The sequence below is a fragment of the Curcuma longa genome, chromosome 8, assembly GCF_044706935.1.
Source record: "Curcuma longa cultivar G26 ecotype Majalengka, Jawa Barat chromosome 8, ITB_CL_G26_1.1, whole genome shotgun sequence".
Lineage (NCBI taxonomy): Eukaryota > Viridiplantae > Streptophyta > Magnoliopsida > Zingiberales > Zingiberaceae > Curcuma > Curcuma longa.
In genome coordinates, this window is record NC_133868.1 from 5,740,232 (window position 1) to 5,753,100 (window position 12,869).

Here is a 12,869-nt window from a genome sequence, read left to right on the forward strand (position 1 = left end):
TAACTCTACTATATCTAGATGTTGTTTTGTTTAATTTCTATAATATTCTGTCTACCTGTGAGTGATGATTTCTTTTATATTTCTGCATTTTAATTTTAGGTTGATTTTCTGCAGGTTGGATTTATTCTTCGTGCAATGGGTTATCCTGCAAATACTATAATCTACTTGGCTGGTTCTGAGACATTTGGAGGGCAGAGGATTTTAGTTCCTCTGCGAGCTATGTATATGAACTTAGTAGATCGTACTTTCTTGTGTAGTAAGAAAGAGTTGTCAAGCTTGATTGGTCCTGAATATCCTCTCCCTTCAAATATTCCTCAGCCTCCTTTTGTGAAGAGTGAAAAACAACTTATTGAGGAGTGGAAAAAGGCTGGGCCCTGGCCACGACCTCTCCCTCCACCTCCTGCAAGGCCCTTTTATCAGCATGAAAAGGAGGGTTGGTATGGTTGGGTTGCAGAGACTGATACAGAGCCTGATCCTTTACCTATGGATTTGAGGAACCAAGCACACAGGTTAATCTGGGATGCTCTTGATTATTATGTTTCTGTTGAAGCCGATGCATTTTTTCCTGGGTTTAACAATGATGGTAGTGGTTGGCCTGATTTTTCAAGTTTAGTAATGGGTCACCGAGTATACCAAACAGCATCTGGAGTAACCTATCGTCCTAATAGGTAATTTCTTCGATACTGATTTGTTACTTGTATGAATTGGAAAACAATCTTTCTGAGCATTTGGCATATGTTAGGTTTTCCAAAAAATGGTGCATTTGTTTTTATTTATCATTTGAGTTTTTTGCACCAATCCTAATGTTAATTTTTGAAATTTAGTTTATCTATGTCTGGAAGATCTACTATAGTTGAGAAATATATAAGAGGGATTGTCATGGCTTATTGACTTAGGAAAAATTTACAATAGAGTTCCTAGACAGTTATTGTGATGAAAATTTGAGAAGGAAAAATAATTAGTAATTTTACCGTTGTGACAAGGGCATCATCAGCAAAAGGTGGAATCCGCCACTTCAATGACCTCACACGGTCGGCCCCACGACCATCTGTGAGGAGGTAAATCGAGAAGCTGCAATTGGCCACGACGGAGGAGGGCATTGCCTCGGCTTTGCTAAGATTCGACCCTTGCCCACTTCAGCAACGCTACTCTGTCGTAACCAACTCAACTATAGTTGAGAAATATATAAGAGGAATTGTCATGACTTATTGACTTAGGAAAAATTTACAATAGAGTTCCTAAACAGTTATTGTGATGAAAATTTGAGAAGGAAAAATAATTAGTAATTTTACCGTTGTGATAAAGGACATGCATGATAGTTTAATATCGTTGTGAAGCTCTTATTCATTTATTTATTTTACATTACTACTAATGAACTTTTTAGTAGGACCGAGGTTCAAAGTTCACATGAGTTTTACTCTTTAAGATCCTTCCATTTAAGTTGTTTACTTTTAAAAATAAAACTGCACCGTGAGATATTAATTAAATTTAAATTTAGAGAAACTAATTACAAAAATATATTAAAAAAACTTCTTGATTAACAAATATCATCCAAGACTTCATTAGTAGAATCGTCACACAATAAAGCATGCCTAGTTTTGCGAAGTATATTTCTCTTCAACACTGCCGGGCAAACCATATTACTGTGATAATTAATGAGATTGTGAATAAAATAAACACCAATCTTCAATGTGGAGAGGATTTTTTTAAATAATATAGTTTTTAGAGTAGGTAGAACTAATATTGAATATATGTAGGTTTAGTATTGAAAAGAAGTGAAGAAATAGTTTATATTTGATAGATAGGAAGTCTATTCAAGAGTAGTTAAATTTTTTGAAAGGAATTTTTGGAATCTTGCATAATTGTGTTTCTATTATGCAGGTATAAAACTACTGAAATTGACAATACATTATGAGCTAGAAAGTGAGCACTGAACGGTTAGGAAATATGTACCAGAAGTTAGTGTGGCAGTGAAGAAAATGATAAGTTAGATGTGTGGAATTATTAGAAAAAAATAAAAATATTATTAGAAAAATTAAGCGTTAGATGATAAAACAGTGCTTGCTATATAGAATTGCACAGATTAACAAGGCTTGATGTGTTGTAATCCTCGACAATATCCCTATGACTTAATGGATGAATCTAGCATCTGGTATCCAATGACCATAATTTTCAGCAGAAATTACTTTGATATTTCAAGGGCTGCAGGAATTTTCTTTTCCCCTGTAGCAGCATTTTATTTATGCACAAGCTACATGAAGAAAGAATCCCACAATTGGACATCTACACTGATCCTATATGGAACAGAAAAGATTAAACTAGTTTGGTATGCTGCAGAAGTTACTTTGGTATTTAAAGAGCTGCACGGATTCTCCGTCCTTTGCAGCATTACTATTGTTTATGGCCAAGCTACTTGAGGAAAGAATTCCACGGATTTGGGATTCTATGCATTCTGATATGGTTCAAATTCCATTCCAAATAGTGATTATTATTATTTTTTTACAAAAACTTTTAAATTAGTGCGTAATTGAACTGATATGAAGATTACCATCTTTGGAAACATTATAAATGCTAGAACACCCTTTCTCTTTTCCTTTCCCTCATGACTCATTTTCAGATCTGTGCCCCTAAATCTGAACAGGTAAAAGGTTGGCAGTGATTTTTTCCCCAAAAAAAACGTAAAACTGATGGATGCTTTATTCTGTACATGCTAGGGAACCACTTGATTGATTCCTCGATATTAATGGTTGTCTGGTACTGCTTGCAGCTGTACTATGGAGATGTGCAAATTCTCTCTATAGAAATTTTATATTTAAAAGACTTGGAACTGCATTTGTTTCTGTACGATGAACATAATGAAGTTTTGCTTTCACCAGACAAATACTTGCTGAGTGGCTCAGCTCTGTACGTGATAATCTATATCATCCACCGCATAATTGGACAGCATTGGTGCGGGATCATCTTAACAGGAGCTTGGGTGTGAATGGATTCATTGCAGAGTTTGAATCATCAAAATCTGTGTCTTTTCTTTCACACCCTTTCCCAGAATGTTTTTGTAGAACTTCCAAATCTTCTGTTATCCCTGACCATGCCATGAGCAACAATCTCAAGTCGCAATACATAAGTGAGGATGAATGCCCTGAATGGATGGTTCGCGGCCTAGCAATGGCCTTCTCTAATGCTCCTGTAGCCAAAGATGACGACATCGAGGAGGATGAGTTTCAAGAAGATGATGAGGCAGTGGCGGAGGCTGAATCTGATACTGGGAACAAAAGTGATGTGAGTAGATCCATTGAGCAAGACGAAGAGATGGATCCAGATGATTAAGTTCTAAACGGTACGTAGAGGTTGAAAATATTCAATTTTGATGTTGCCTTTCATCAGGAGGCTTGGAACACATGTCCAGATGGTAATGGTCTAACCAGACTTGCAGCTAATGAGTTTGCCATGATTCTTTTTGTCTACTGCAAGCAATCTTGATGAGCGCAAGTGCTTAGCTCCAACGATATAGTTGCGCGGCTCCTGCTGTGTCTTCTTATACAGTCTCAGTATGAAAATTAACAACCCCAGAGCATTCTTTTTCCTGCCCTTCTCTTGAATCTTTGTTCCAAGTTGATTTTGTATATTTTGATTTGTATTTGTTTAGGATACAAATTAGCTCGGGAAGAAGTAAATTTTCTTAACTTCGTACAAGCTTCTCAGCTATTGACTTGCTAATTTTTTTGGACCTAAATTTTCGTGGTGGTTTTGTTTCAGCCAGGCAATAAATAAGCCTTGCTAGGACTTTGCGTGTTTCTTTACTTAACCGAATGGGATGCGTGCGTGAAATGTGATAAAATCATCCCTACTTGTCTGAACACAGATATGCTTTTACACTTATCTTTTAACTGAATGGGATGTTTTTTTTTTACATTTTTATTTTTTTAGGAAAAGTGTTTATAAATCGTGTTTCAGATTTATTTATTAAATAAATTAAGAGAAAAGATAGATTAATCGGATGAAATTTGAACTTTTATCTGTGCATTGTTTCATGGTCCCTCAGCTCCCAATTTCTGCATAGATTTTCAAAGTTTGAGAGCTTCAATTTGTTTCGAGACAGATTTGTTAGATAAAAGTTGAAGTTAAGATAATGTTATTTTTCGTAGTGGTCAACTGTATCTTTTTTCATTTATTTTCATATAAATGATCATGGATCGTGTAAAACTGTTGAATGGCAGATTTTATTATTTTTTTTTTTTATTGAAGAGAGCTCCATTTCTTTCTACTAGTCGTCACTATTTACACTCAAATAAACCAAATGCTTTTATTAAAAAGAGGTTGTAGTTGTGCTAACAAACTTGAATACATCAATGGAACACAAGATGAGAGATACCAACAAAATAGTTTTGTTAGACAAGGCCAAACTTCTGTAGTACAACTGTAGTAGTTGACAGGACCACTGAAAGCCAAGACGGAGAGAATGAAGTAAATGATCAGTTTTTTTTTTTTAAAAAAAAAAGATACATGTTTTCTACGATCAGATTTTTTTTCAGAGAAAAATGTCAAAAGGAATTTATAAAAAAAAAATTCACGCTAAATAAATAAGTGCAGGAAAATTCTTATTTTATAGATCGCATTGTCTTGATTTCTTTCGTCCTCAATCCTCACGGTTCACGCCACGTCGTTGTATAACTCTTTTCCACCGCCGGGTAGAGCCGCGTATGGAGACCTCCTCCTCCGTCGCTGACGCCTTCTCGATCACCAACGCTTATGGCCTCTCCGTCTCCGCCAAGGCGGTCGCCCGCTACTCCCTCTCCCTCTCCGCCCTCGACTCCGTCGCTCCGCCCGCCGTAGTCCGAACCGACATATTTCGCCATGCCTCCGCCCCGGCCGCCCTCGCCCGCCGCAGCATGCGCCGAATCCGGCGGAGGACTCACACGGAGGGCGGTGGCGTGGACGACGGCTTCTTCGGGGACGGCGACGATGGGCCTTTCGGTGGTGGAGGAGACGGAGGAAGAGGTTGGAATTCTGGAGATTCCGGCCCTGGCTGGGACGAATCGGGCGATTCGTCCTTGTCGGATCCGGCGTTCGATTTTATTTATGAGGTTGTATGCTGGATCGCCCTGTCCAACTGCGCCCACTTTGCTTTTAAGAGGATGGGTCGGCTTCTGGCGCCGAGGGGGCCGTCGGTGTGCTGATCGAATTGTTCTCGGATAATGCAACCTCACGGATTAAGGTCTCCTCCTCTTTGGATGCATATAATTTGTGTATAGACTCTTCTTTTCATCCGTTCATGTGAAAAGATGATTGTGCTGGTACAGTTTATTTAATTTATTTTAACTACATCATTAACTGCAATTGAGTACATTGCCCCATTTTTATACAAGTTTCTTGTTTGAGAAGGTCGATGACTAGTTGATGATACACACACCCACACACACACACAAAAGAAACGATGAATACACTTTGAAGCATAATTGCTAGTAATTGGGATTCATATATCTTGACAAGGCATCATAACGTCAAACTGTTGTTAAACAACTGAAGTTCCTTGTTTCTCACGTTGTATAATCATGTACAACCTATGGGTTTCATATCTTGCCTTATCATTGTATGACAAAACAGAATGTTCTTCAAAGATAATTATATAAGTATTTTGTTGCAATTACTGCATTGTAGATGCATCTAACTTTTTCTTGTTCTTGCACATGTATGAATACCATTCATCGGAGAACTATGTTCTCGTAGGAGTGCTTTAGTACTAATGATGTAAGGTTGTAATGTCAGATTTGGTTTCAGCTTCATTAGAATTCAATTGAAAATGGGAATTTTTGGACAAAGTTGGAAAACTAGCTCGTTTAGATGCAAGAGTTTATAGTTACTTTCTACCAAGAATAGGCTAGTTAGGTAGCATGTTAGGGATGGAAGTTAATGGTCATTGTGTTTTTATGTGTTTATGAACATAATACCATGTTTGAACTACAAAGTTTCCACTACATTTATAAAATAGCAAATGCATGGAGTCTTATAGTAGATTGGTAGATGCACTGACTTTTTTGAGCTATTAGTGTCTATGACTAGTATTGACAGAGTCTGATGCATCTTCAGAAAATTACCACAAAGTAAAATTTGGTCTTGTGAATGCATTTATGTTACATTGCCACCTAAAATCTATCTGATGATGACCTTTTCTTCTAGGAGGCAAGTAAGAGTTTCATAAGTGTTGGAATAAGAGATTCTAGATGCTTTGGTAAAGGAGAGTGCAAATAGTTTCTCTTATTGTATGAAAATACAAATCTTTAAATTCTTTTTTCCATGGACTTGAAATTCAGTCCAAATTTCATGCCAGGGTAACTAATTATAGCACGTCATCCTTGAGAATCCAAGGATATAAAATTCCATTTTTTTTTTTACTGAGACATGAACAGGCTAATGAATGGGACCACAGTCTAGATGACATTGTCACTATCAGAACTCTTAAATTTCTTATCAGAGTTGAAATTTTTTGGATCATTTAGAAATCTTGGAAATATATGTGCTAATATACTGCAACTACCAATGTAATTAAGATTTCTGGTTTCTGAACTTATAATCTTAATCTGTATAGCGCTTGAGTATTATTTGCAAATTGCTTTGTTATAACTCTTTCATCACATCTGTGACATCTCAATAGCATGCAGTTCTGCTTCTAGACAATTTAGTGGTATGTGAAATTGTCTTGTGGATTCATTTATTCTAGGAATTATTAGAGCCTCCAACTTTGCAATAGAACTGTCGTATTTGTTAATTTCCCCCTTTTTTCTTTCTGCTGCTTTCTCCTTTAATTGGATAAGAAGGTTCCGAGCATACTTAAAGAGTCATCTTTTGTCAACATAGTTGGTTAATATCTTGTGCAAATATGCCAAAAGTTCATTCTTGAACGCAATTCGTTGTATGTTTGTGAGGCTAATTTTGGTTTTGGGCCATCTTTTTCCCCCTTAAAGCCAATGGATCAATGATGTTCACAAGTTATAATTTCATTTGAAGTAATTTAATGAATGAACAGGGGAATCTCCAGTTGTGTCAAGGAAAGTGAGATATCGTTAGTTGAACCAAGGCACAGATACCTGAATAAAAAGAAAATTGAAAGTGAGATATCGTTGCTTCCATCAAACAATTTTTGACCGTTTCTAGACTTCTTTATCGATTAAAAAAAAACAATCTTTCTGTAGTATTTCAGCTTTTTGCTATTGAAAAACCCTTTACTAGGTGTCACGATAGGGCTTCAAATTAGAATTTATAGATTTTATCGAAAACCCACAATAAATACAAATAAATGAAGTATAGGGGCCTCGAGTCGTGTTTTTCCAAGGACTAGTAGAAACGGTTTAAATCAAGCTTGGGTGTGTCGTATTTTTGGGTTTTCACATATGAAATGGGGTTTTTTGGTGTTTTACAATGAAATATAAATGAAAATCAATAACTAAATGCAAAATGCTAAAATTTAACCCTAAGAAACGCAAGCTCTAAATACCATCAAAGCAATCAAGTTAACAGCTAAACTTAAAATGAAATTAGGCTAAAGTCGCAAATTGACAGGAAACAATTCTATGCTCACTAAACAATGATGCAATCTACTTATCACTTAACTGACATAAGCAAACATGGGCAAAACCAAGCTAACAAAGCAACTAATCGAATGAACCATCATCACTTGGCACGAAACAATGCTTTAACAAGTGAAATCAGAATGATGCTCAACCACTCTAATCAAGAAATCAGACCAAGCCGTTTGCATTCAACAATCCTTATCAACTTCATGAATCAATCAAGACATTTCAAAATCAAAGCTGGAGCTGGAGGTTTTGGCACGGAACAGTGTTCCAAGAAATGGCACGGACAGTTCTAGCAACTACAGGCTTCTCCTAATCAACGGGAATCACTACCACAACCAAAAAACAGTCACAAATCTAAGCAATTCAAATGAAACCTAGCATTTAACAACTAACAAATTGAAGTATAATCACTGCAAACAGAAACCAAGCTGTAAATTCAGAAACAAACATTCAGAAATCGTAATCAGAAACAAAAATGCGTAAACAGCGTATCCAGCCTCCCTTCTTCCGTGTGCTTCTCTTAGCTTGGTGTCAACAAGCTCTTGAATCCAACAGGAATCCTCCACGCGATCTTCAGGTGATGTATTCGCTGCCCGAGCCAAGAACAGCCTGGAAAAACCCTCTCCGGAGCTGACAGACTCGTGCACGCGCCAATTTAGAGCTGGAAAACCGGAGTGCTTGTCTTCGCTTGTCCTGCCACTCTTCGGATGATTTAGGATTGCCACACGAACCTCCGAGAACCCCCCAGAGAAGCGCGGCTTCGGATTGAGCTGAGAATGGCCGGAATTCGCGAAAACAGGGCTTGATGCCGCCGGCGAAACCCTCGCCGTCGCGCCTCCTCCGGCCGCCCGAATATACCCAATCAACCGGTCTTAGATTACTCAGGGAACAAGGATGGCAACGGAATTGGTTTGGCTGAAAACGGGCTCGCCTACACGTACGTCGCGCAGCAGGAACTTCCGCGGGAACGACGATGAACAGTAGCGGCGGCACTGTTCATCGATTAAGCTATGGTTTTTATACTCCAATTAATCGCTTAATCACAGCCGTCCGATCTTGATCTGATGGTCTGTGCTTGATCTAGGCTTTAGGGCTTCTTAGGGCTTCCAAAAAAATCTGAAATTTTGATCGGGCTCGATCCAGATCATGTCCTTCATGTTGGCTTGATCAATTTGACGAATTTGACTTGATTTGACCGCGATTGAGCTCGAGTCGGATCCGATTTAGCCCTAGAATCAATTTAAAATCCAATTAATGCCAAAAAATCACCATTAAATCACAAAAATTATCCCAAACCTCAAATTATGCAATATGAGACAAATATGGTTAAATCGATTCAATAAATGATCATTTGCATGTAAAAACCCAAGAATAAATCAATTTAAAATTAATAAAATCCCAATTCATCAGCTATCCATGGCCATCTTGGATTTTGAGATTCTTTGCAATTGATTTCTTGATACAACAACAAAAGAGTGAAAATATTCTCGTCCAAAGCTGTCTGCGAAGCTCTCTTCCTCCACCTACTAGTTTTATTGCTCAAATTTCCATTGATTGCATTATGTTCAGCAAAATTGCCTCCTTTCAGTCTTCCTACTTCGCCATCTCTAAACTCTAAAAATGAGTTCTTAGAGCTTCTTCCTGAGTTCTATCACTCTCTCTCGACATAGGAACTAGAGGTTCATCTGTAGAGGTGAATGGCGCCTGTGGTTACGATAATAGAGGAGTCGGAGGATAAGAGAGGAGTGTGGAGAGGCTTTACTGAGCCGTAGGGGAAAAAAAAAGGATGAGGAGCGTGCGAAGGACAAGTTGTTTAGTTTGGCTAATTTTTAGTCCCACATTACTAGTTTTTGGTAAGCTTCCTGCAGAGAGCATTATAAATTGATGCAAGATTCTTGTGAAAAAACCATGCAGCTGTGTGATAAGCACAAAGCGAACTATTCTTTCGCCTTTTACTAAAGAATACCGTGTGCTTGTCATTATAAACAGCATACATTAAATTTTTTGAAGGGGATTCTTTCGTGGAAGAGCCCCAACAAATTCTAATTTAAGTTTGTTTTCCTTAATTCCTTTTTGTTTGAGTTATTTTATTAAATTGTATTTAAATTTTATCTAGATTTTTTCATTATTTTTTAACGTGTAAGAATTCTGACAAGGTATATTTTATAATAAAGTTAGCAGGAAAGCATTGATTTGTAAGGAGAGACATGCCAATTGGGTGGGGAGAGCCTTTTTCTGATCGAGGCTGTTCAATGTTAGTGAGTGCTTAAGTAAATTATCTGAGCTCAAATAGTAAAATTATTATCCATATGATTTATCGAAATATTAATCTGTTAAATAAAATTTATATTAAAATATGATCTTTCAAAATTTAAATTTATTAAAAACTTGTTTATGAGCATCGTTTATAAATATAAATGATCTGAACTCGTTATTGCTGGAGTTTTATTCATTTAACGTAATCCTATCCAACAAATGTAAATGATCTTTTATCGAATAAATATAAACGATTAAAGAGACTTGTTGCAAAACCTAGAAAGCTAACCTTTATGCAAGCTGTGTGACTAATCAAATTTAGGTAGTAGGTTCCAATCCGTATCTGATCAAACAACTACTCGAGTTCAAATTTTCCAGTTTACTTAACTAGTCGCCATGATTGATTCAAGTTTTTCTTTTGCATCTTGAGAAGCTAGATGCAAAATTACATTCAGATACAGGTATAGTGGGTAATCTAATTGATATGGCGAGTCTTTGTTCGTCTAATATAACAAAAAGGAGTTAATAACCAATCCGAGTTGACGTCCGACCTGGCATGTCAAACGGTCAATGGCCAACCCGTGCTGTGTGACTGATTTAAGAATGCTTCAGTCAGCTCAGCCACATGTTCTCACAGTTCAGCCGCTCAGTCAGCTCGGTCATATGCTCTCACAGCTCGACCACTCAGTCAGCTCGGCCCCTAAATGGTTTGATCTCTCTTCGGCTCGAGATCAAAACCGATCAGCTCTATCAAAAGGATAAGGATGGTTATTAAGTTTCTAAACTTAGTTCTCGAAATTTTCGCACAGCGCACAATCGTTAAATGAATATAATCATCTTCGCCGAACCGTTGGATGATTGAAAATTGTTAGAGATAGTGCCTTTAATGGTGCATTATTAGCTCATTTGACAGCCAATCATGTACATTGATTACCAAATATCATGCTCAACTCACTGCTATATAAACACTCGTAGGTATGAAGAAAGCTCTCTGGAATTTTTACATATACATACTTCTTTATTTTTTTTAGTTGATTTGAACGTCGGAGTGGCCCCGTCAGAAATCTCGGTGCCTTATTAATCCGCTCGTTTAGTTCTCTTCCTCAGGTTATTCTCGTAGGCAGAACCAATGAGATTTGAGGTGATATATTATTGACTAGTGACTTGACCGTCAACGACATCTAGTTGGAACACTAATGAATCAAACAGAGCAGAGAAGTAATCTTCAGTTGTATCAAGGAAGTGAGATGTCGTTGCTTCCTTTTCCACGCTCTTGAGTGAATCCACCATATCCTTTTGGAATGTTTCCAGGCTTCTTCAATGATTCAAGAAAAAACAACTTTTCTCTTGTATTTCATCAGGTTTTTGGTAGCGCATCCATTTCCTCCATCACATTCATGGAGACACCAGAAAACGCACAGAAGCCAAATTCTCGTCCACGCAGATTTCTTCGCTTAACTGTGGAATTTTATCGCTCACCTTCCCATTGACTACACTCTCTTCAGCAAGCTCCCTCCTTTCAGTCTTCCTCGCCTGTTAAGCCATTCAAAAGTGAGTTTCCAAGAGCTGCTTATTAAGCTACGTCGCATCTCTCTGGTTAAAGGACGGCAGCGGCAAGGGAATGGAAGGGACCTGAGATGATCGGATTGTGCATCGTGATCGTGACCTTATGATGTGTCGATGAAAATTTAATTTACATTTTAGTTCCACATTGCCTGTAGTTATTAGTTCTTCTTCTAAAAAATTATAAATTAGTGCAGGCTTCGATGTCAAAAACTATGGAGTTGTGTGTTGATCACAAAGCGAATTATTCTTTCGCCTTTTACTAAAGAATACCGTGTGATCATCACTTTAAACAACATACGCTAATTTTTGAAGGGTGCTTTTGTCAAAAAGCCCCATCAAATTAAATAAACTTTGTTATTTCTTTTCTAGAAGAGTTTGTAAATTTTTAAGTATTTGCATAAAATTAAATTAGAAATATTTGTGTCATTTAATTTAATGTAATAAGATTGATTATTCTCACTAATAGTAATTATTAGATCAACATCATATCTCTTTCATTAGAAGATGGCAAGGGAATGGAAGGGGCTAATCTGATTGTGTGCTAGGGTTTCTTGATAGATGTAAATAGATGGTTTGACTTACTTTTTAGTCCCACATTGCTTGTAGTTATTAGTTCTTCCTCTGAAAAAATTATAAATTAATACAGACTCCAATATTAAAAACCATGTAGCTATGTGTTGATCACAAAGCGAATTATTCTTTCGCCTTTTACTAAAGAATACCGTGTGATCGTCACTTTAAATAGCATATGCTAATTTTTGAAGGGTGCTTTTGCTAAAAAGGCTTGCCAAATTAAATAAATTTTGTTATTTCTTTTTTAGTAGAGTTTGTAAATTTTTAAGTATTTGCATAAAATTGAATTAGAGATACTTGTGTCATTCAATTTAATGCAATAAGTTTGGTTATTCTAACTAATAGTAATTATTAGATCAGCTTTCTCCAACTACATCACATCTCTCTCATTAGAAGACAACAAGGGAATTGAAGGGGCTAGTCGATTGTGTGTTAGGGTTTCTAGATAGATATAAATTGACAGTTCGTTGCAACAAAGGAGGATGAGGAGTCTAAAGAAAAGGATTGTGTTTCTAGATAGATATAATTATAGACAGTTCGTTGCAACAAAGGAGGATGAGGATTAGGAGTCAATGAAGGATAAAGAGAAGGATTGTGCATCGTGATCATGACCTTATGATGTGTCATCGCGTCGATGAAAGTTTGACTTACTTTTTAGTCCCACATTGCTTGTAGTTATTAGTTCTTCCTTTGAAAAAGTTATAAATTAGTACAGGCTTCGATGTTAAAAATCATGTAGCTGTGTGTTGATCACAAAGCGAATTATTCTTTCGCCTTTTACTAAAGAATACCGTGTGATCATCACTTTAAGCAGCATATACTAAATTTTGAAGGGTGCTTTTGCCAAAAAGCCCTACCAAAGTAAATAAACTTTGTTATTTTTTTTAGAAGAGTTTGTAA

The 12,869-nt window shown here is 36.9% G+C and overlaps 2 protein-coding genes and 4 non-coding genes across 7 annotated transcripts; all 6 read left to right on the forward strand.

Moving 5' to 3' along the window:
* Nucleotides 1–118: 118 nt before the first annotated feature.
* On the forward strand, nucleotides 119–3,750 carry LOC141833762 (protein EMBRYO SAC DEVELOPMENT ARREST 30-like). The gene is made up of 2 exons (XM_074721258.1): nucleotides 119–668; nucleotides 2,877–3,750. The coding sequence occupies exons 1-2, from the start codon at nucleotides 136–138 to the stop codon at nucleotides 3,325–3,327; spliced, it is 984 nt and encodes a 327-aa protein (XP_074577359.1). The 5' UTR covers nucleotides 119–135; the 3' UTR covers nucleotides 3,328–3,750.
* An 898-nt stretch (nucleotides 3,751–4,648) lies between these two features.
* Nucleotides 4,649–9,809, forward strand: LOC141832785 (uncharacterized). Of its 2 annotated transcripts, none has more exons than XM_074720167.1 (2): nucleotides 4,649–5,215; nucleotides 9,749–9,809. In XM_074720167.1, exon 1 carries the CDS (start codon nucleotides 4,701–4,703, stop codon nucleotides 5,175–5,177), a length of 477 nt encoding a protein of 158 aa, XP_074576268.1. In that variant the 5' UTR covers nucleotides 4,649–4,700; the 3' UTR covers nucleotides 5,178–5,215; nucleotides 9,749–9,809. The 2 variants fall into 2 exon arrangements, with proteins under 2 accessions (XP_074576268.1, XP_074576267.1); XM_074720166.1 differs by lacking the exon at nucleotides 9,749–9,809 and adding an exon at nucleotides 7,025–7,087.
* LOC141834225 (U5 spliceosomal RNA) lies at nucleotides 9,486–9,605 on the forward strand. Its single transcript, XR_012602281.1, has one exon. It is a non-coding gene; the product is annotated as a U5 spliceosomal RNA (small nuclear RNA).
* A 1,803-nt stretch (nucleotides 9,810–11,612) lies between the features above and the next one.
* Nucleotides 11,613–11,728, forward strand: LOC141834224 (U5 spliceosomal RNA). The gene has a single exon (XR_012602280.1). It is a non-coding gene; the product is annotated as a U5 spliceosomal RNA (small nuclear RNA).
* A 336-nt stretch (nucleotides 11,729–12,064) lies between these two features.
* On the forward strand, nucleotides 12,065–12,182 carry LOC141834222 (U5 spliceosomal RNA). Its single transcript, XR_012602278.1, has one exon. It is a non-coding gene; the product is annotated as a U5 spliceosomal RNA (small nuclear RNA).
* A 524-nt stretch (nucleotides 12,183–12,706) lies between these two features.
* LOC141834226 (U5 spliceosomal RNA) lies at nucleotides 12,707–12,824 on the forward strand. The gene has a single exon (XR_012602282.1). It is a non-coding gene; the product is annotated as a U5 spliceosomal RNA (small nuclear RNA).
* The last annotated feature ends 45 nt before the right edge of the window (nucleotides 12,825–12,869 follow it).

Excerpts from the sequence above, each read along its gene's own strand:
- LOC141833762 (XM_074721258.1), top strand. The coding sequence starts at position 136 with ATGGGTTATCCTGCAAATACTATAATCTACTTGGCTGGTTCTGAGACA. Across the intron at positions 669-2,876 it reads GTAACCTATCGTCCTAATAG|ACAAATACTTGCTGAGTGGC; the intron begins GTAATTTCTTCG and ends TGCTTTCACCAG.
- LOC141832785 (XM_074720167.1), top strand. The coding sequence starts at position 4,701 with ATGGAGACCTCCTCCTCCGTCGCTGACGCCTTCTCGATCACCAACGCT.